Source organism: Berghia stephanieae, chromosome 3, assembly GCF_034508935.2.
Source record: "Berghia stephanieae isolate SIO BIC M18660-M18661 chromosome 3, UCSD_Bste_1.3, whole genome shotgun sequence".
In the NCBI taxonomy this organism is placed as follows: domain Eukaryota; kingdom Metazoa; phylum Mollusca; class Gastropoda; order Nudibranchia; family Aeolidiidae; genus Berghia; species Berghia stephanieae.
In genome coordinates, this window is record NC_088362.1 from 37,125,169 (window position 1) to 37,145,972 (window position 20,804).

Genomic DNA, 20,804 nt, shown 5'->3' on the forward strand with positions numbered 1-20,804 from the left:
CCTACCACCAGTGCTATTACCGAGTCATAGAGCTTTTACTCACTGAGTCCCTACGACCAGCGCTATTACTCACTGAGCCCCTACCACCAGCGCTTTTACTCACCGAGTCCCTCCCACCAGGGCTATTACAGAGTCATAGAGCTTTTACTCACTGAGCACCTACGACCAGCGTTATTACTCACCGAGTCCCTACCACCAGCGCTATTACTCAGTGAGTCATAGAGCTTTTACTCATCGAGTCCCTACGACCAGCGCTTTTACTCACTGAGTCCCTACCACCAGCCCTTTTACTCGTTGAATCCCTATCACCAGCACTTTTACTCGCCGAGTTCCTACCACATGGCTATTACTGAGTCCCTAACACCAGCGCTAATACTATTAGCCACCAAATCCCTACCACCAGGGGGACAATATAAGCTCAAATTAGACCCCAAAAATTCTTACAGTGATGCAGAAAAAAACAACGAACAGATCTCTTTCAAATTTACACAAAATGTTTCTTACAACAAGATGGATAGGTTTAGCAATAGTCTTGAAAATAAATTTTTCAGAATTTTTTTTTGATTTCTTAGTGAAAATTTGGTGTGACTGACATGACAGGAAAAAAAAATTGATTTAAAAATTCATAAAACTGCTAAATTTTTGTTTAGCCCAAAACCCAACCATCATGATGCAAAACACATCATAAGAAAAATTCTGACCAAATTTGAAGACAATCTGATGGGAAACAATCCAGATGTGAATGTTAGAAAATCAGAGAATGACGCACAATGAAATTTTGAGAAATGAAAAATTTGTCTTTAATTTGATAATAAAGCTAATTATGCAGACAAAGGCCAACATTCATCAAGTATAACCAATATGGAACAAGAAAACAGTAATACTTTATAAATTGATCAAATTCTGAAAAAAATTATTAACGATTCGCTCACCCATACCTCTAAGAAAAAAAATTGCGAAATAATTTAATATCTGCTGTTATTCACCAAAAAATTACTTTAGTGGTCAAATATGCTTTATAGTTCTAAAATTCTTTAATTATATCTCATGAACGAATAATGTAATGTATAATTTGATGCTAAACACCAAAAATACCTAACTGAATTAAAAAAAAAAAACTTTTTCAAGGGGCAACATAAGCTAAAATTAGACGTAAAACCCTAAAATTTCTAACATAGATGCACCAAAAACTAGCATATAAATTTCTTTCAAATTTAAACACAATGTTTCTTTCATAAATAGCTATATCATGAAAACTCTTGGAATAATTTTTTTAGAATTTTTATTTGATTTCAACTGAAAATTTAGCGCGGATCGACAGGAACAAATGAATTTTAAAATTTATAAAATTGCTAAATTTTAATTTACCCCCAAACACTTACATCATGATGTTTTTTTTTTGTTTGTTTGTTGCTTTAGGTCTCTTCCAACACAATTGAGGTTATATGAGAGACCGCTGAAACAAAAAAACAAGCAATCTAACAAAAATAGTACAAATGTCAATCAAAAGCATAACCTAAAGATATCATAAGCTAAATTATAAATAACCAAGAACAAACAGGCAGAGGATTTACAGGAAAAAAAATATCCCCTGTCAAAAATACAATCACAAACCAAAGAAGCAGGATAGGCTAGTAAAGAGAAGAAGAAACGACATCACTATCGGATCGTACACCCATGCGAACATCATAGGTATATGATTCAAGGGTGATGCTCCCATCCAACCACCTGCACATCATGATGTAAAACACATCATAATCATAGAAAAGATTCTGAATAAATTTGAAGATAATTTAAAGGAAAATGATTGAGGTAGGATCGCTAGAAAATCAGACAAATGACATAAAACAGACATTTGAGAAAGCGCAAGCTTTTTCTATAATTTGACATAAAGTTAAAAGGCTGATTTTGCAGACAACTGAAAGAAATGATCCATCAAACTTTCAAAATATGACCGTAATAGGACAAGAAAACGAAAATTTTGTAGATTGATCTAAGTCTAAAAAAAATTATAATCGGTTCACTAACCCATACCCCTTAGATAAAAAAAAATGCTGTAAAATTGATTTTTTTACGCCCAGAGATAAAATAATTTTGTGGTCAAATATGATGTCATACCTTATGAATTCATCATTATAATCACAAAACCCAATTATTTACTGTATACAATAGGTTATACAGATGATTTCTAGATATATTAAATGATTTTTCAAAATATGATATGGCACGCTATCCTCATTTTTCATTTTTTTATTCTACTAGAGAGACAAGTCGTATAAAATTAGATATCTAGTCAAGTTGAACTGCAAAATCAATTCTATTTTAGACAATAAAACAGTTAAATAGTGCACTAGCTCTGAATAAAAAGCAATTTGCTTTCCCAAACCCTTGGAATAAAAATCTCTTTCGCCTCAATACAGAAAAAGTCCACACGACTTGTTTGCCACCACTTTTTTTGTAGTTCCACAAAGAGGGTTGATCCTGCTCTGGATGGAAAAATTGAAATAAAAAAGAGACACATTTCATTAGCAATTTTTGGAAATGGCATTATTGTCATAAAATGCATTTGTCAAAGACATAGCAATTTTTAAAAAATGATCATTATTCACACCAACACACTTGAAATTTCATTGGTTTTACATCCATAGAACAAAACTCTTGGCAACAAACTATAGTCTGTCGTTAAGTTAATACATTCAGTCGTGATTCAATTCAAATGATGCTTTGCCATTTTCATTTAGAAAAATGAGCATTTATTTTATTGATCACCAATAAAAAATGTAAAGGCGCAATGGAGATTTGAAAACATTACTAACCATTGTCAAAAAGTGCATGCAGACACTCTGGTCTGCTGGCCCAGATGATGGTTTGCTGATTGATGAGTTTTGCCACAGGCAAAGGTTTGCCTCAACACACCTTGCCAGAATAGCCCTTGAGCCAGCATCTTTATGGATTGTCAGGACACCAGTAACGTCAACAGTGTTCCTTCATGTTAGCTGTCGATGAAAACAAAAAATTAAATTTAATTCACTACAGCAAAATAGGCACATACATGCCAATGCTAAAGTTTATAAAAGCAACACTTCGCATGTTGAACGGGACATAACGTCTGTTAGGCGATATTACAATTTCTTCGGACAGAGACAACGCAGTTAACGGCCAAGTACACATTTTACAACTGAGTCCGGTGAGAGAAAGTGAGCAAAGTGCCTTTTCCAAGGGCTCAACTATGCGCCGAGCGAGGCTCGAGCCCAGGACCTTCCGGTCCAAAAGCGAGTGTCATACCACTACGACATAGCCGTACGTAATTTTTAAAAATATAATAAAAATAATCACACTAATATAATTATCTCACATTGTCATCATCATAGGCATTTCAAAACTACTAATAATACTACCACTACAGATATCTTATCATTATAAAATATTACTCTCTCTCTCTCTCTCTCTCTCTCTCTCTCTCTCTCTCCATGAACATAACATACAAAACCCAATTTTCCGATATAAAAAAAACAGCCCCCCCCCCCCCCAAAAAAAAAAGTTTTGAAAAAGTATGGACGATGCATGCTGTGTCGGCCATAATAAAGATAATAACAATAACTGAATGAAAAGTATTTTTTAAAGGACCCTGAGCCTGGAATGTCGTGAGTACTCGAAACCTCTTGATCTTGATAAAATTAGCAACCTTTTGACTGGGGATCGAACATTGAAACACCTGGTTTTAATCGCCTGAAAGGGAAGGGTGATTTAAATTATTTGGGGGGGGGGGGGGGGGGGGAATTAGTATTTTAATTTTTTTAAGCCCTGTTATTGTTATTTCACAAAAAAAAGTAAAAAAGTTAAGAAATTCGCGGGAGCGAAAAATGTGTCGTCAGCTGATGCACAATCAACAAACACACAACCCCAAAGCATGTTTAGTTATAAAATTAAGAAATGAATTAAAATGTGCATTTCGTATGCTTACCTTGTAAACTGAGTATTCTGTGACTTGAAAAGAGTGAAGAATTACCAAAGTCCGTCAAAATCAACTTGTAATAATAGATGTGATGAGATGAAGTGGTCACTTTTTGACTTCCAGTCCAGATAATTCATTGTATATTGCAGTTCTATCCGTATAAAATGTTATATTTTTAGTAATTACGCAAATTCTATTTTTAGTAAGAGTACAAATAAGCTCTGGCGTTATTTGCAGTGGTAGTACAAATAAGCGTAGCCATAATAATAATAATAATAATAATAATAATAATAATAATAATGATAATAATAATAATAATGATAATGATAGTAATAATAAATGGAGTTTTAAAATCGTTTTAAGTGTCCTAGTGTTCATGTGACGGAGAGCACCCTTGAAGGAGGAAGACAAAGGAAAGTTTGGACGGGCAATATCAATATCAAGGAATGAAGATGGAAGAACTCTTGGACATGGCCAACTATAGAGAAGAATGGGGGAAAGTGGTGAGAGCTGCATCCCACGTACCCCTCCCCCCGACGATCATCAGATCATGGGATGAATGAATGAAGTGTTCATGTTGATGCAAATCGCATGCATTTCCAAAGCTGTGCAAAAACACACGAGTGATTTAATGAACGGGGAGAAAACAATGGAAACTTCCGCTTTACTTTCACTTCATCGATTCCCGTCAAACCGATGTTATTCTGATGTGGGCAATTCACAGTAAATGCTCACTATTTTATGGACAGAGTTCCAGATTAACTAATTTAAATTCATCGAATGAATTGTTTTGATATAGACACCAATTGCCTTGCTCGACAAATCTACAATTTAGAAATATACAAGTTGATGAATTTAAAAAAAGTCAAAATGGAGACAATATTGAGGCCTTAGTTTTTGATAATTTTAGCAAAATTTAAGTTTAGTTAAGTCCATTTTGATACAACAGGTCATGTGAAAATTAGTTCGATTAAAATGTTTTCAGCGCACTTTTATCACGGTTGATAAAGACGCAGCATCCAGTTGTTTGGACTCCTGCCTTGATGTCAGGTTCAAATGTATGTCTATTTCATTATAATTATATGAGTGATTATTCGGGAGACCTTCCTAAAACTCCTCGTGCTTGCATTTCTTTCGATTTGTATTTTCACCGTGGGTCTTTTGTCATGAGTTTATTTATCGCTTTTATTTATTCAATTTGTCAATATATAGTAGCATTTTAAAAACTCTAGAACAAACCTTGATAGATTAGTGAAAGTTTAAACTTTCCGAATACGACCATTGTTTTAGTTTTCCGGCGCCATTTTGTTTTGTGAAGTATTGAAAGCAGTCATATGTTGTTTTTTTTTGTTTTTTTTTTTTTCTATTAGTTTAGCTCGAGGTCGGAGGATTTTTTTTTTCTATTAGGGTTTGTCATAAGTCTTAATAAAGGTGCTAGGGTGTTTGTTTTTCCTATTAGGGTTAGTTAAAGGTACTAGGTTTTATATTTTTCCTAGGGTTATTTGAGGGAATATTTGAGTTGTTTCCCTTAGCACGAGGAGCTTTCGGAAGGCCTTCCGATTATTCTATGACATGTGTTTGTTCTGGGTGTGTGTAACATTTGTCTAGGCCGACGTGCACTTATTTGCTGGTTGAAAAAAAAACAAATACCTGTTCAGGATACTGGGTGGGGATCCTGACCTCCCATAGTGGGCAGGGAGGTACATGCTGTGTCTTCTATCCCCCCATACCTGTTTTCCAATTGTTTCCTGTCATTGTCTTGGAATGAGATTACTTAGTTTTGTCCTGATCCTTGCCGGAGTTCCTTGACTGTGAGGGAAACAGTCGAATGTATAGTTATAGTTTTGGGAGATGATATTTTTTTCCTTGTAAATCATCTCTCTGTTATGCATTGTATTATGTTTAGTTTACATATTATATTATATGATTGGTAAACATTTGAGTGTATTCCTCTTAGTTGGGACCTGTGCTTGTGTCTGGATGAGACTTTTAGGTGATCTCAAACTAAGTACTTTAACGGTGTGCTCTTGGAATCTACATCTGTTCCCTATTTGAACCCGTTCCCCTTTGTCTTACCTTTTCTTTTGTGCTTTAATTGTAATTCTAGAACTTTTTACTATCCTATTCTCTTCCTTTTTACTGGCGCTGATATGACCTTAATGTGTTGCAAGCGCCGTAAAACCCTTAAAAACAAAAACAAATACCTGTTCAGGATATAGTCTGAAATACGTTTTTTCAATTCTAACAATCTTACATATTCTTTTTCAATACGATCGGAAATCATATTCGACTTATTTCCAAACTGAATAGCTTCCAAAGAATCCTGGCTTGAATTCAGCAAGTGGTCGTTGATGTTTTATAAGGATGGTACACCGTTTTACACAGAAATAGAATGAACAAGAGTCAATTCAAAATACTTGGAGATCGACTCACTTTTCAAGACATTTGAAAACCAATCTGGTCGTGGGGAAAAACGCCACGGAACAATCACAAAGCAAAAAGTGCGGCTATGTGGTCTTGTGATATGACACTCGCTTTCGGATCTGAAGATCCTGGGTTCGAGTCTCGCTCAGCGCATAGTTGAGTCCTTGGAGAAGGCTCTTTACGCACATTCTCTCACCCTACTTAGGTGTAAAATAAGTACCTGGTCGTTAATAGCGTTGTCTCTGTCCGAAAAAAAAATGTAATATTGCCTAATAGGCGTTATGTCCCGTCCTAAATGTAAAATGTTGGTGTTGGCCAGGGATCCCTTGTAAAGCGCTTTGCACATTTTGTGGGTATTGCGTGTAGGACAAGACACGACGCCTTTAAGGCGATATTATATTTTTTACGGACAGAGACAATGCTGTTAACGGCCAGGTACTCTTTTTACTCCTGAGTACGGTGAGAGAATGTGAGTTAAGAGCCTTTTCCAAGGACTCAACTATGCGCCGAGTGAGGCTCGAACCCAGGAACTTCCGATCCGAAAGCGAGTGTCATACCACAAGACCACATAGCCGCACATACATACATATGCGTTCATACATTTCTATAATGGGTTTGATTGCGGTAAAATTTCAGACTTGCACAATTTATAGTCTGGCGATTGAAGGGTTCTAAAATTTTCCCTTTTTTTTTTCTCGCATCTGATATATTATGGGATGGCTAGAGCGAATTAACAACTTGACAAGTTGGATTCTTCATACAATATAGACCATTCAAATACATACAATTATGATTTGTTAAAAAGTTGAATCTGATTTTGTTTAACTAAAAATACACCCCCCCCAAAAAAAAAAAAATATATATATATATATAAATAAATAAATAAATAAATATCACAGTGAAAATAATCTCAGGCAGTCGAGATCCCAGAACTCGGTCAGCCTGACCCAAAAAGGGAATTACGTCAATCAAGACGAACATTCTCTCAAATTCTCACTTTTTTTTTTTACGCAGAAAACACGGCTGTCGAATCGCCGAAGTTCATTGGAGGTGGCCGGAAAGTTCGACCCAGCGATTTGGGCATCCGATGAAGATGAAACGTGTTCACAAGAAAATGCGTCAAATCGAAAAAAAGCTGGGTGGTTTGACCGCTTTCGGATAATTGGCGTCCAGTACAATAAGGCAAAGGGAGCGGCGAAAGCATCAGAAAGACGTTCCCATAAAGCTGGTCCTTCGGGAATCCACGCACATTTTCCTGCCAGCAGAGGACCCAGGAAACTGAGCTCAACCCAGCAAGGGACATTATATCAAAAATCCATATGGCAAAGTAAAAAGACTGAGATCAAATTAGAGGAACTAATTAAAGAGTTTAATGAGCGGCATGGGCACCTAAGCGAACATCTTGTAAAATATCCGACAAGAAGCCACAATGGTGACGAACAATACAACCCGAATCACGACACCAATCCCCAAGACGTCGCGAACTGGGAAACGGCTAGCGACTCATTTGTGATTAAAAAATCCAACAGATGGCTTCCATGTTACATTCCAAAGTTCTTCAAGTTCATTCCAGAATTCTTATCGATTTCTCAAAGAGGTCTAAGTCAGGATTCGTCGGTATCGACGTCTTGTAGTGACCACATGTTTGCTTCCACTTCCGTCGATGACGGCAAATACGAATGGAACAGGCGTTGCGCTGCCAAGCACGAGAGAGTTCTGAGGAAATTAAACAGAGAATTCTTCGGTTCCGATATGGCATTGAGCTCCACGTCCATTGACCACAGGAAAAGTCACGTGAGATTCAGCGATGACGCGTCGCCTTTCCCGCCACTACCTCTCATTAATCCGGTAAGAAATTAGACTGAATCAGTATTCTGGAAGGGCACGTCATTTGGCCAAAAAAACAAAAACAAACACTCATCCTTCAAATATCGATCGATTTAAATGACCCTCATTTTGGCAAAAAAAAAAAAAAAAAAAAAAAAAAAAAAAAAAAAAAAAAAAAAAAAAACAAACCCAACAAACAAAACAAAACAAAAACAAACAAACAAAATCAAAACAATAAGAACCCCTCTCAAAACTGGGACTAAGGAAGACCTCGCGAGGTCCCAGGTTTGAGAGTTTTTGCCATGATAAAGGTCATTTATATCGATCGATATAAACAACACTCGTATTAATCTTTCGATTTGAAGAAGTATTCAAATTTACCAGATAGTTACAGAATTGCTGACTTCAACATTCTTATTTGGCAAATGTCTTTTTCTTCTTCCCCTTGTCCTCCTCCTCTTTATGTTCTTCTTCTTCTTCTTCTTCTTCTTCTTCTTCTGATGATGATGATGATGATGATAATGATGCTGCTGATGATGATGATGATGATATTTCAATGAGAATTGCTGTTCACGCACATTTACCAGATTGTATTTTCATTTTTCAGCCCAAAATTCGGCCGAGGTCAATATTCTGCTGTTTTCGTAGGGAAGATTCCCCTCATCTTCCACGAAGCGGGAGCATCCTGAAAAGTAATCATCTCAGTCGGACAGGATCTGAAAACAGCGAACAGATTGGAGTGGAAAGAATTACTGATACACAGTCTAAAGACACCATCGGCGAGGAAGGAGCGACACCGATTCCACGACAAGAGACTTACTCGATCCATGGGGAAGGGGGTCTCACTGGTTCATCGACTGAAGATTAACTCTAGGTGGGGTGTCACTGGTTAATCGACTGAAGACTATAGGCTAATTGGGAGAGGGGGTGACTGATTCATCGACTGAAGACTAACTTTATTAGTGGGAGAGGGGGTGTCACTGATTTATAGAGTGAAAACTACCTTTATCAGTGGGAGAGGGGTTGTCACTGATCATCGACTGAAGACTAACTTTATCAGTGGGAGAGAGGGTATCACTGATTTATAGACTGAAAGCAAACTCCATCAGCGGAGAAGGGATTATCACTGATTTATCGACTGAGGACTAAATCCATCAGCGGGAGAGGAAGTGTCACTGATTCACAGATTGAAAACTGTAAATGGGAGAAGATGGTCATGATGTACAGATTGAAAACTGTCAATGGGAGAAGACGGTCATTGATGTACAGATTGAAAACTAACTCGATGGTAGAGTGTGGCGTCACTGATGCCTAGTAGTGTCGAGCGGAAGTCTCGATGATACCTCAAGTCATCGGCCACCAACACTCAAAACTTCCCGAACTCGATGACCAAGGAAAAGTCGGGAATTCCCGAGAAGTAGCACTTCAACTGAGCTTTGGATGGCTTTTTTGTATTAAAACTTAAAATACATTAAATAAATTCACTTTGTATAATAATAAAACATTGATACCTATAACCATTTTGATCTATTTACGACGTTTGTGTTTTGTTAGCTGTTTAAAATATGATATAACGTCAATACCCAATACCAATGACTAGGTATTGAATGAAAGCACCGATGACTAGAGCGATGCTCGAGACTTTTTTTGAGTCTCGAGACTCAAAAAAGCATCGAGACGCAAAAAAGTCTCGAGCTTCGCTGGAATCATCGCCGACGAGAGAGGGGTGAACAATGCAGATAGTACACATTGTTAGTAACGCGTGCGTCGCTCGCGCAGTATAGTCTCGAGACTCGGGACTCGGGACTCAATACGGAGTTATAGTTAGACACCGAAGCTCGCCTAACGAACGACTTGCCCAACACGTGACCATTTTTTTTCTCGCGTCCTCTTCGTCTAATCTCGTCACTCCCGAATAGAAAGAGGAGGCGGAGCTCATATGATATAACGCAATGAAAGTTCTGTCCGATGACGGGTGGGGGGATATCACCTCTCCAAAACTTACCTTATTATATGAGATCTTGAGATTCTTATCCAATCATCGATTGCTCGTTTGACAGTTCGCTTGTGAACAGTTAGGAGACCATCTCTTGATTTATGGGCAGGCGGCTTTGCGTAAAGGCGGTGAGTGTTGTATACATCAAAGAGTACCGCTGACCGATGGGTAAATAGTGGTTGTGTAACCCAAAAGCCCTGCCGTCTCGACTGCAAGGTCTTGTATGTAATAGTTGCGTCACCATCTCAAGGCTCAGGAATTAATTAGTGAGCTGATTCAAACAATGTGGGTTTCAAATTTATCGTATACGTAATCATTTGGAAGCTACAGAGAAAGGTGTTTTTGTGTAATCCCTTTCACACACACACACGCGCGCGCGCACACACACACACACACACACAAACATATACAAACAATACACATCCCTGGTCGTCTATTGCCTATATTATTAATGTTAATATATACATCCCATGCTGATTGTCACTACCCCCCCCCCCCCCCCCAACCATTTCCACCATCCAAGTACCAGCGGCCTTTTCTCTTTGATTTCGTATCATGGTCTACCCGAAGCCCAACACCTCGATCGTTTGTGGGTCAACCCACCCCCCCCCCCCCCCACCTTTCCCCGTAATCAATTTATAATTTTCTCTCTGTATAGAGCGCCACATGCACAATTATATACTATTGAATGACACTGACCTTGCCCCTCCCCTAACACAAGCCAACAGCAACCCAAGCTATCCTCTATCACGTGACCTTAGATCCGATGCTGCATACCGCTTGAGAGTCTTCACTATCCAGATCTCGTTCATGGTCACGTGAGAAGGCTATATCCGTTCGGGTTCGGCGTTCGGGTTCGGCGTTCGACCCGATTTCGTTAAAAGCCTAATACGACAAGCATCGACGACCAAGATTCTCGAGACGAGAAAAGCATCGAGAACTAAGTGGAGGTCGGGAAGTTCTCAGTCGTCGATGACCTGACTTCTCAAAACCTAAAGCATCGATGACCTTTTGGTGACCCGGATGCCCTCCCCTAATGCCTAGGCAGGGAACTAACTCCGTCACTGGGAGAGTGCCGATTTGAAAGTATCGTGAAATTAAGCAAATTTTTGATGAGTTAAACAAGTGGAAACGTTCGTATAGGCTCAGAACGTGATACACTGTATATATCTCTTAAACACACGCCGTCTACGAAGACCAATTCACTAAAATATTTGCGGGGCAATGTTGAGCCCTTGGAAAAGACTGTTTACTCACATTCATTCACAGTACTCATTACACTACTGTAAGCTAAATTTTTATTTTACTGCACATGCCGCTTGGCGGAAGCTCTCCAGTATTTTTGTTATTATGGCTACATTTGTAGAAGGTCACAGATCCGTCTAGATCGATGTGTACATATGCGTATCTATATACACTTATGGGCCTAATTTAACATTGATGTAATGGACAAAATTGTGGTCATATTTTGAGATTTCCATTGCAACAATTAGCCACTTGGGTTATCAGATCTACAAATAAGTGCATGTCGGTCTAGATTCATAATTTGTAATTTCATTGGATCGTAGATTTGGCACAAATGACAGTCAGACTGACGGAGTGAATGACAGACTAATCACGTGACATAATTTATAAAGGTATAATGGATAAAGAATAAAATGGAAACAGAGAAGAGAAGACTCGTGGGACGAGAAAAGGATGGGAAGGAAAAGTAGAGTGAGTGAGAGAGAAATGGAGAGATGAGAAAGTGTGCGTGTGGGTATGTGCTTATGTGTGTATGTTAGAGAGAGAGAGAGAGAGAGAGAGAGAGAGAGAGAGAGAGAGAGAGAGAGAGAGAGAGAGAGAGAGAGAGAGAGAGAGAGAGAGAGAGAGAGAGAGAGTATATTTCTGATTGTTGATATAATGGTATCATTTATTTTGGTCTTTAAATTGCGTGTTTTCCCCCAAATCATTTCGTTATATTTTAACTTTTGTTTGTTATGCGACTTTGGGGCATTGGTGTCTGAGTATGGCACTCGTCTTCATACCAATTGGTCCCTGGTTCGATTCTCGCTATTGGAGGCGCAAGTTGAAACCTGAGAAAAATGATCTAGCTTTCTCTCTACCGCTCTGGTGTAAAATGAAGGCTGTTTTATGGCGCTTGCAACACGTTTAGGTCATATCAACGCCAGTAAATTAATAGGAAGAAAATTGGAATGTGAAAACATTCTAGATGTACAATTAAAAGGATTTGAGGAGAAAAAAATAAGACAAAAGGGAATTGGTTCGTTTTTTTTTTTTGTTTTTAAGGCTTTTACGGCGCTTGCAACACATTTAGGTTATATCAGCGCCAGTAAAAAGGAAGAAAGTGGGATAGTAAAAAGTTCTAGAATTACAATTAAAGCACCCAAGAAAAAGTAAGACAAAGGGGAACTGATAACAAATAGGGATCAGATGTAGATTCCAAGAGCATACCACCAATGTACTTAGTTTGAAATCACCTACAAGTCTCATCCAGACACAAGCACACAATCCAACAAAGAGGAACACACTCAAATGCTTACATTATACATTCAAAATAAAAATAATAATAATAATACATAACAGAGAGAGGATTTACAAGGAAAAAAAATACCATCTCCCAAAACAATAACTATGCATTTGACTGTTTCCCTCCCAGCTAGGATTCCGGCCAGGGCCAGGACAAAACCAAGTAATCTCATTCCGAGACAAAGACAGAAAACATGTTGGAAAACATATAAGGGGATAGAAGACACAGTATGTACCTCCCTGCCCGCTATGGGAGGTCAGGATCCCCACCCAGGGGAATTGGTTCAAATAGGGAACATATATGTAGATTCCAAGAGCACACTATCAGTTTTTTTTTGTTTTAAAGGGTTTTACGGCGTTTGCAACACATTAAGGTCATATCAGCGCCAGTAAAAAGGACGAAAATGGGACAGTAAAAAGTTATAGAATTACAATTAAAGCACCCAAGAAAAGGTAAGACAAAGAGGAATTGACTCAAATAGGAAACAGATGTAGATTCCAAGAGCACGCTATCAAAGTACTTAGTTTGAGATCACTTAAAAGCCTCATCCATGCACAAGCACAGGTTCCAACTAATAGGAATACACTCAAACTCAAATGTTTACAAATCATATATAATATGTAAACAAAACAATACAGTGCAAAACAGATTTACAAGGAAGAAAATAATTTCCCAAAACTTTAACTGTACACTTGACTGTTTCCCTCCCAGTTAGGGTATCCGCCAGGGTCAGGACAAAACCAAGTAATCTCATTCCAAGACAAAGACAGAAAGCAAGTTGGAAAACATACAGGGGATAGAAGACACAGTAAGCACCTCCATGTCCACTATAGGCATAGGAGGTCAGGAACCCCACCCAGTAAATGAATACCAGGCCTTGTCTCCACCGAAAACAAAACTTAATAAGCCTTGATAATGTCTCACTCTTCATATTAAAGTGCTGCTGTTGGCTTGGGACTCCTTTTAAATCACTTTGAGCAAATTTAATGAATATTGCTCTATATAAAATTTTACTTTTTTAGTATAAGCGTTTGACAGTGTCCATTGGAAGAAAAAATAATGGGATAGTCAACTTCGACAGAATCAACACTGTTCAAGGCCAGGTACTCATTTTACACATGAGTATAGAGCGAGAATGTGGATGAAGAGCTATTTTCAAAAAGTTAACTTTGAGCCGGTCAGAGTCTGAAGGCGAGTGTAAAAACACGGATTGCTATGGTGGGTATCAGATGGCACAGGACCAAGTGGAGATTGTCGTTGGTTTTATCGCTTTTAAGGGGTTTACGGCGCTTTCGACACATTTAGGTCATATATCAGCGCCAGTTAAAAGTAAGAAAATGGTGCCGTGAAAAGATTCTAGATTTACAATAAAAAAGACAAAGGGGAATGGTTCAAATAGGGTACATGTAGATTCCAAGAGCACACGATCAGTGTACTTTTAGTTTGAGATCACATAAAAGTCTCATCATGACATCAACACAGAATCCCACTAAGAGGAACACACTCGAATGTTTACAGAATATGTCTAAAACATAAAAAATAACTAACAAATACATAACAGAGATGATTTACATGGAAAAAATCATATCCCAAAACTGATACTTAACACCTGACAGGTTCCCTCTCAACTAAAGACTCCGACAAGGGCCAGCACAAAACCAAGCAATCCTATTCCAAGACAAAGACAGAAAGCAACTTGGAAAACATATTATTATAAGGGGATAGAAGACATCACGTGACCTCCTGCCCGCCATGTGAGGTCAAAGGTAGACATTGATATCAAATCCAAGTCAAAGAAACTCAGGCATTCGATCATGAAAATGTTATTTTATTTCTTCTTCTTTTCATATTTGCATAAGAAGATTTTTGTGATCGCTCTCTCTCTCTCTCTCTCTCTCTCTCTCTCTCTCTCTCTCTCTCTCTCTCTCTCTCTCTCTCTCTCTCTCTCTCCCTCGCTCACTCACAAACACACACACACAAAACAAATACACACAGAGATAATAAAATTACAACCATAAATGCACCAACATCACATCAACTCCATATAATAAAAGCATTTGACAATACATTTTTATAATCGACCCCAGATTGTCCTATTTGTGTACACACGTGGACCAGACGTCATCAGCAATGCTCACACACACAAACACACACACAGGGCAATAACGTATGCCGGCAGTACGGTATTAATTAAGTACAATATTCAACCAACAAGTCTTTTAACTAATCAGTAAACTGCCGTACTCTGGAAAATCTCGTATTTAAAAATTTGGCCAGAAAACTCGACCTTCAAATATCCATCGACTTAAATGACCCCCATCTTGGAAAAAACTCTCAAACCTGGGACTTCGTGAAGTCTTCCTTGAAGTCCCAGGTTTGATAGTTTTTGCCAAGGTGAGGGTCATTTAAATCGATCGATATTTGAAGGACGAGTTTTCTGGTCAAATTTTTAAATACATGTTTTTCCAGTGTGCAACAGTTTACTGATTAAAGACACATTGCGTGCTGTTGGGTGTATTTTATCTACTACACACTGATGGTGTGCTTCATTCATACACACATGTTAAAGGTGTGCAACATTCATACACACTATTTCAATGAGGACGATAGAGTCCTCACCACTACTACACGCATGAAATATTTTAAAAAATAAAAACAAAAACAAACAAACAAACAAACAATAAAAAACAGGAAAAAAATAAAAACGGTAAAAAAAGAAGAAAAAAAATTAAAGAAGAGAGATAGAGAGATAGAGAGATAGATAGATAGATAGATAGATAGATAGATAGAGAGAGGACAGGAAAAAATTGCCAACATAATTTTTACCCCCCCCCCCCCCACAAAAAACCAAAACAAAACAAAAAATACCCCTAAATTAAAAAAAAAAACCCAAACAAGTAACGAAACCCGTAGAAAACCCTACCTCCCCCCGCCCACACCAAACAATAAAAATGAATACAGACATCACTTATCAAGAGGTCAACCCAATGCGTCCAGCATTAGACAAAACGATTGGCAGCTGAATGAAGCCAATGATTCAAATTCAATCATGAAGCATGAACGGTGGGATGACCTTGACCTTTCCACACCCATCTCGAATTGCGAAACAGAAAACCTGACTAAATGAGGCGTTGGGGAAACAGGATTCCTGACATGACGAGATATCATTTCCTGGAGAGGTGACGTCACCAAGCAATGCAGGGTTGTAGCTGTCCACGGCGTGACAAGATGGTAGGGGATCTCATCCAGTGCGACAAGATTGTTTAGTCTTTCCATCAAATCTTTACTCAATGCTTTTCTTACTTCAGACCTCCCAACTACTAAGAAAAATTCGTAAAATTAGACAATTTTGGCTCCAATTTCAGAACTTCATGAATATTTCTAAGTCATTAACACGTATTGAAAATAAAAATTGATAACAGATTACATAATTTTCAGGATTTTGAAGTGTTATTTCATCCTTGTCAGGGTAAATAGTAGTCGATCAATAAAGTTAGCTTTTCATCTCCTAAAAATTAGGAATGATTAAATATTCAAGTCGGCAGGTCGGATTTTTCCATCTGTAAGAATTAAAAACCTTGTATGAGAGAATTCTTCTTCTAGGATCCATGCCTGGTCCAGGCTTCGGATACTGCATGAATTATCTCTCTCCATTCCTCCCTGTCTCTTGCTTTTTCAAACAGCTCTTGGATTGTTAGGTTGGTGAAGCCCTTCAGTTGGTCTATGAGTGTTTTTCTTTGTCTCCCCCGGGCGCGTTTACCAGGTATTTTTCCACAACTTGCCAGGTATTCATTCTTATCTTTCCTTACTATCAGTCCGAAAAAGGATAGTTGTCGATCTGCTATTAAGGGCATTAGTTTCCTTTGTTAGTATGTTTGTTTTAGCACTTCTTCGTTCGTTTTGTGTGCAGTATACGATATCAATGATGAGAGAATAAAAATGACAAAATAAAAATTAAAAAAAAAAAAAGAAAAGAAACACACTTAAACGAGAAGTTGAAAAATATTCCATTTTGCAAACAAAAATATTCCAGTTTTCAAACAACCTGATTTTGCAAAGAATCTGATTTTTCCCTTTCTCATCACTTATGAACGCAGACAGAAAGCCACATAGACAAAACTGCTACACTACCAAAACTTTTTTAAAAAAATCGTCATCCAATCCAACAACAAAACAGATAATCCCCAATCCTACATCCCATAATGAATTATGGATTTACGACACTCAATACATATGGCGATGGGTTATGAATGTTTAAATTTTAAAAATGGTACAGAATTGAACTACTCTACAGGCATATCTTGAATACACTTGGATCTGAGATGTTTGTTTGTTTTTAAGGGTTTTACGGCGTTTGCAACACATTTAGGTTATATCAGCGCCAGTAAAAAGGAAGAAAATGGGATAGTAAAAAGTTCTAGAATTACAATTAAAGCACCCAAGAAAAATTAAGACATAGGGGAAACTGGGAACAAAAAGGGATCGGATGTAGATTCCAAGAGCATACCACCAATGTACTTAGTTTGAGATCACCTATAAGTCTCATCCGGACACAAGCACAAAATCCAACAAAGAGGAATACACTCAAATGCTTACATTATACATTCAAAATAAGAAATATAATAATACATAACAGAGAAATGATTTACAAGGAAAAAAATATTATCTCCCAAAAAAATAACTATGCATTTGACTGTTTCCCTCCTAGATAGGACTCTGGCCAGGACAAAACCAAGTAATCTCATTCCAAGACAAAGACAGAAAGCATGTTGGAAAACAGATATAAGGGAATAGAAGACACTGTATGTACCTCTCTGCCCACTATGGGAGGTCAGGAACCCCACCCAGTTGGATCTGAGACCACATCCAATTGTTTTCATCAAGGCGACAGTGAAAGTGATGAATGGGGTTTTTGTTTTGTTTTTAAGGGTTTTACGGCGTTTGCAACACATTTAGGTTATATCAGCGCCAGTAAAAAGGAAGAAAATGGGATAGTAAAAAGTTCTAGAATTACAATTAAAGCACCAAAGAAAAAGTAAGACATAGGGGAACTGGGAACAAATAGGGAGCAGATTTAGATTCCAAGAGCATACCACCAATGTACTTAGTTTGAGATCACCTATAAGTCTCATTCGGACACAAGCACAAAATCCAACAAAGAGGAATACACTCAAATGCTTACATTATACATTTAAAAGAAATATAATAATACATAACAGAGAGATGATTTACAAGGAAAAAAATATTTCCCAAAACAATAACTATGCATTTGACTGTTTCCCTCCTAGCCAGGACTCCGGCCAGGGCCAGGACAAAACCAAGTAATCTCATTCCAAGACAAAGACAGAAAGCATGTTGGAAAACATGTATAAGGGGATAGAAGACGCAGTATGTACCTCCCTTCCCACTATGGGAGGTCAGTGAATGGGGTTTGTTTTTAGAGCAATGAGTTTATCCTGACTTTTGTAGCATTCAATGGACAGTACTGACGTGCTCTGGAAAAACACGTTTAGAAATTTGTCCAGAAAACTCGTCCTTCAAATATCGATCGATTTAAATGACCCTTGTCTTAGCAAAAACTTTGAAAGTTTGAAAGTTTTTGCTAAGACGAGGGTCATTTAAATCGATCGATATTTGAAGGACGAGTTTTCTGGACAAATTTCTAAATATGTGTTTGTTAAGAGTACGGCAGAGTAGAAATTGCTCGCCACCCTTTAGGCATCACACAAATGTGTGGTAAAATTCTTTCCACAAGATCTCAATGACCCAATCACTGGACAGGGTGGACAGGGGGCTCAGACAAAATCTCATCTGGACCAAGGATCATTTCATGTCATGACCCTCCTTTGCTTGTGACACGAGTGCTCTACTTACTGAGCTGTTGATTGGATCAGCCTGGTTGTGAGTTGGGTTTCCACCAAGTTCCATCGCCGTTACCCCCCGCTCTTGGTGAAAACAGTAGGGTTTGTAGTTGTAACCAAATGAAGACTAAGAAACATTTTGATTTAAAAATAAGCTCATTGTGGCCATGAAGGGTTAATTTGGTGGATTTAGAATACAAAAAGGTAGATAGGGTGAAAGACTCGTTGAATACACAGTTCCAGGACTGATGTTGATTCATCAGAAACAAAAAGTGGGAACTTGAATTTTCCTACTTCAATCGGAGAGGTCTGGAGGGATCAGTATTCGTCCTCCAATCAACTGCACTAAAAAAACAAAGAAACAAAAAACAAAAAAACAAAAAAGAATGATCGCTCCCAAAACTGACTTTTCAATATGAAAAGATTGACACGATCTCAAATCTTATTTCCATTGTGCGAATGACTTGTACGATAGAAACAAAAAATATACACATGTCAACCTGAATAACAATAATAACATACATATTTATAATGTCAATAACATGAATGGACCTGTATATTTATCAATAGCAAACAAAATACATGATATCTATGTGTAGTTATCACAAATGCAATGGCGTGTAATGTGTAATGTGTTATGAGTCAGGACAAGGATTGGATCAATAAATAAGTAGGAGGACGACATGTGAACTATAATAAAGTTTGACATGTTTGACAAAACAAGATTCTTTCAAACTCAAACCTCAGACAGACAAAGGCTTACAGTAACCAGACTGACGTTCCACTCAACCATTGCCATTCAAGCTCATTTATCCACAACATTCTCCCGTTTCCTCTTTCTACAACAAAATGTGACCAACTGCGTCAAAACAATGTTATGTTGAGGAAAACTAAAGATCTGAAAAAATGTGGATGAATCAGAGCCAGAAAAAACAAAGAAAAATACAAGAAAAAAACATCCCAAAATATCAATATCAGCCTGCCTCGACTGGTAAACTTAATGTTTTTTTCAAAGTGACAAATTGGGGACTGGGCACTGGTGGAAGATAAGCATGAAATAGTGTGTATCAAACAGTGCCACGATAAAGAAAGAAAGAAAAAAATCACCTTTAAGTTTACTAGTCAAGGCAGGCTGATATTTTGTGATTTTTTTTCTTGTATTTTTCTTTCTGCTTTTTCTGGCTCTAATTCATGTGTTAATCAAGATTCTGAACTCTGAATATCAGGTTAAAAGGGTCAGGAATATGGAAAATTGATTTTTCTCAATTAAAAAAGTCTGTTAGTTTTTGTTTCGTTTTTAAGGGTTTTACGGTACTTTCAAAACACGTTTAGGTCATTTTAGCACCAGAAAATGGGATGGTCAAAAAGTTATAGATTTACAATTGAAAGCACATGAGAAAAAGTAAGATAAAAGTGAATGGTTCAAATAGAGAACAGATGTAGATTCCAAGAGCAAACTATCAGTGCACTTAGATTAAGATCACCTAAAGTCTCATCAAGACAAAAGCACAGGTCTCCACTAAGAGGAAAACACTCAAATATTTACAAACCAATATATATGTATAACAAAAAAATGTAACAGTGCATAACAGAGAGATGGTTTAAAAGGAAAAAACAAAATCTCCAAAAACTATAACTATACATTCGACTGTTTCCTTCCAGTCAAAGACTCTGGCCAGGGCTAGGACAAGACTAAGTAATCCTATTCCAAGACAAAGACAAAAATCAACTCAGAAAACAGACATAAGTGGGATAAAAGTCATAGCGTGACCTCCTGTCCACCATGGGAGGTCAAAGACCCCACCCTGAGTCTCTATTCATTCTATTCAATAAAACATTAAAAAAAAACCTTCACCCATATCTCATACTGCAGATTAAATTTTCAGAATTTTAATCTTCCCGTCATAAAATTGTTTTGAGGCGATGGATCACAAATACACATTGCATGGATCATATAATTTGAGTAGAAATTTTGTGAATCAAAACTACCTGGCCATTTAACCACTGAAGTGTGTGTATGTGGCCACCTTCAATGTTAAAAATGGAGACATGAATATAAATAACGTGTGAATCCAAGTATTGTTAGGGCAGTTCTAATCATTGTCACTGTTATTCTAAATTGGCAATTCTTGTCAGTATGTAAGTAAATAAACAAATCATTTTGTAACGATGATAACAATGACAATGATGATAATGATGACGATGATGAAA

General features: G+C 37.6%; 2 protein-coding genes and 1 long non-coding RNA gene across 3 annotated transcripts in view; 1 reads left to right on the plus strand and 2 right to left on the minus strand.

Moving 5' to 3' along the window:
- Positions 1–813: 813 nt before the first annotated feature.
- Positions 814–4,220, minus strand: LOC144967663 (uncharacterized). Its single transcript, XR_013644433.1, has 3 exons — positions 3,965–4,220; positions 2,817–2,996; positions 814–2,486 (listed from the first exon to the last, which is right to left on the minus strand). It is a non-coding gene; the product is annotated as an uncharacterized LOC144967663 (long non-coding RNA).
- Positions 4,221–4,621: 401 nt separating this feature from the next.
- Positions 4,622–9,726, plus strand: LOC144969538 (uncharacterized). The gene is made up of 3 exons (XM_078908673.1): positions 4,622–5,013; positions 7,394–8,227; positions 8,814–9,726. Exons 1-3 carry the CDS (start codon positions 4,999–5,001, stop codon positions 9,072–9,074), a joined length of 1,110 nt encoding a protein of 369 aa, XP_078764799.1. The 5' UTR covers positions 4,622–4,998; the 3' UTR covers positions 9,075–9,726.
- Positions 9,727–14,542: 4,816 nt separating this feature from the next.
- Positions 14,543–20,804, minus strand: part of LOC144967664 (DENN domain-containing protein 5B-like) — a 60,287-nt gene continuing 54,025 nt past the window's right edge. Inside the window, exon 25 of the mRNA XM_078905191.1 lies at positions 14,543–14,679. The gene's annotated coding sequence lies outside the window, so the exon portion shown is untranslated. The remainder of the gene's footprint in view (positions 14,680–20,804) is intronic.

Bases quoted from the DNA above. Each gene is read 5' to 3' on its own strand.
- LOC144969538 (XM_078908673.1), top strand. The intron at 8,228-8,813 runs GTAAGAAATTAG...TTCATTTTTCAG, and splicing joins CACTACCTCTCATTAATCCG to CCCAAAATTCGGCCGAGGTC.